The sequence below is a fragment of the Crocuta crocuta genome, unplaced genomic scaffold (assembly GCF_008692635.1).
Source record: "Crocuta crocuta isolate KB4526 unplaced genomic scaffold, BGI_CrCroc_1.0 scaffold147, whole genome shotgun sequence".
NCBI classification, from domain to species: domain Eukaryota; kingdom Metazoa; phylum Chordata; class Mammalia; order Carnivora; family Hyaenidae; genus Crocuta; species Crocuta crocuta.
The window spans coordinates 5383808-5385534 of NW_027532594.1; the positions used below are offsets into that span (position 1 = coordinate 5383808).

At 37.5% G+C, this 1727-nt stretch overlaps 1 protein-coding gene across 1 annotated transcript in view; it reads left to right on the forward strand.

Annotated features, from left to right (window-relative positions):
* Positions 1–1727, forward strand: part of LOC144244680 (uncharacterized) — an 84203-nt gene that overhangs the window by 80747 nt on the left and 1729 nt on the right. Inside the window, exon 25 of the mRNA XM_077780041.1 lies at positions 1469–1634. Within this exon, the coding sequence (XP_077636167.1) occupies positions 1469–1634 (166 nt within the window). The remainder of the gene's footprint in view (positions 1–1468; positions 1635–1727) is intronic.

Sequence of the window (1727 nt, forward strand, 5' to 3'; positions counted from 1 at the left end):
CTCCCCCTCTCTCTCCCCCTCTCTCTCCCCCTCTCTGTCTCCCTCTCTCTCTCCTTCTGTGTGTGTGTGTGTGTGTGTGTGTGTGTGTGTATTTCACAATTTTTTATCCATTTCTCCATCCACTGGGCACTTCAATTATTTCCCTAGCTTGGCTATTGTGAGCAATGCTGCAATAGACATGAAAGTGTAGATAATCTCTTTGAGATACTGATTTTGGATACATACCCAGAAGCGGGAGGATCATATAATAGTTGTACATGCCAAAGAATGAAACTGGACCCCTATTTTTCCCCCTCACAGAAATTAAGTGGAAGTGGATTAGAGACTAAATGTAACATCAAAAACCGTAAAACTCTTGGAAGAAAATGGGAAATCTCTTTGATATTGGTCTTGGTGATGACTTTTTTGATATAACACCAAAAACACGGGCAAGAAAAGCAAAAATAAATAAGCAGGACTACTTCAAACTAAAAACCTTCTTCTCAACAAAGGAAATAACGAAAAGAAAAGGAAACTTACAGAATGGGAGAAATATTTGCAAACTCTATATCTGATAAGGGGGTAATACCTAAAATATGTAAGGAACTCCACAACTGAACAACAATAAAATCTGATTTTAAAATGGGCAGAGGCCCTGAAAAGATATTTTTCCAAATAAGACCTACAAATGGCCAACAGGCACATGAAAAGGTGCTCAATAGCACTAATCATCAGAGAGGTGCAAATCAAAACCACAATGAGAGATCACCTCACACCTGTTAGGATGGCTATTGTCAAAACACAAGAGATGCAAGTGTTAGCAAGGATGCAAAGGGAAGGGAACACTTGTATACTGTGGATGGGAATGTAAGTTGGTACAGTCACTATGGAAAACAGTATGGAGGTTCCTCAAAAAATTAAAAATATAACCACTCTTTCTTTCATTGAAGAATTTTAGGTGTTTCTAAAATATATATAAAAATACTAACTTCTTTCAGTTAGATCATACTTTTCTACTTTTCCTTCTCTTGAACAGTAATATTTAAGATCCAGGGTTTGATTTTTAAGTTGTGTGTTTAAACTACATTGATAAATACCTATGCTTTGCTTCTAGGTATTCCCTCAGGGCAATGTTGTCTGAATGTGGGTTCCTGCTAGGAATTTATTTGTGACCCTTGTAATCTGTAAGTGGTCATATAAACACATTTCTCCGTGTTTGTGGTCACCATGGCTTTAAACAAAGAGAAACACATTGCTTTAAATGCCTCACTCCAGGACTTAACCTTGTCCAAAGGCATATAACCTGGTTCACGAATAGGTTTGTTGTTCTCTTTTTCGGATATTATCCTGCAATTATTATCCTGTATTATATTGTGACAATGTTTAACCAGTATTCTTGTTCAAAGATCTTTTCTCCATCAATGCTCATATATTTTTATATGTCTCTTAGAAACTTCTTAAAATGTCTTTGTGTTGATTATACCCACAGGCAGCTTTTCGAGCCTTAAAGCTAACTCTACAGCTGATAGCTCCTCTCCATGACATTGTGGCCTACCTTTTCAGTTTTGCTAAACTTGGAAATTGCTCAACATGTTTTAAATTCCCTCTAAGTGCTAACCCTTTGAAAGGTGACTGGGGAGGAACTGAGGGCATTGGTAAGTGATTAAAGGTGATTCAAATCACCTTCAATGTTCACTTGAAATTCTATGAAACTCTTTCTGCCCACCCACCCCCCCACCTCACTTTAC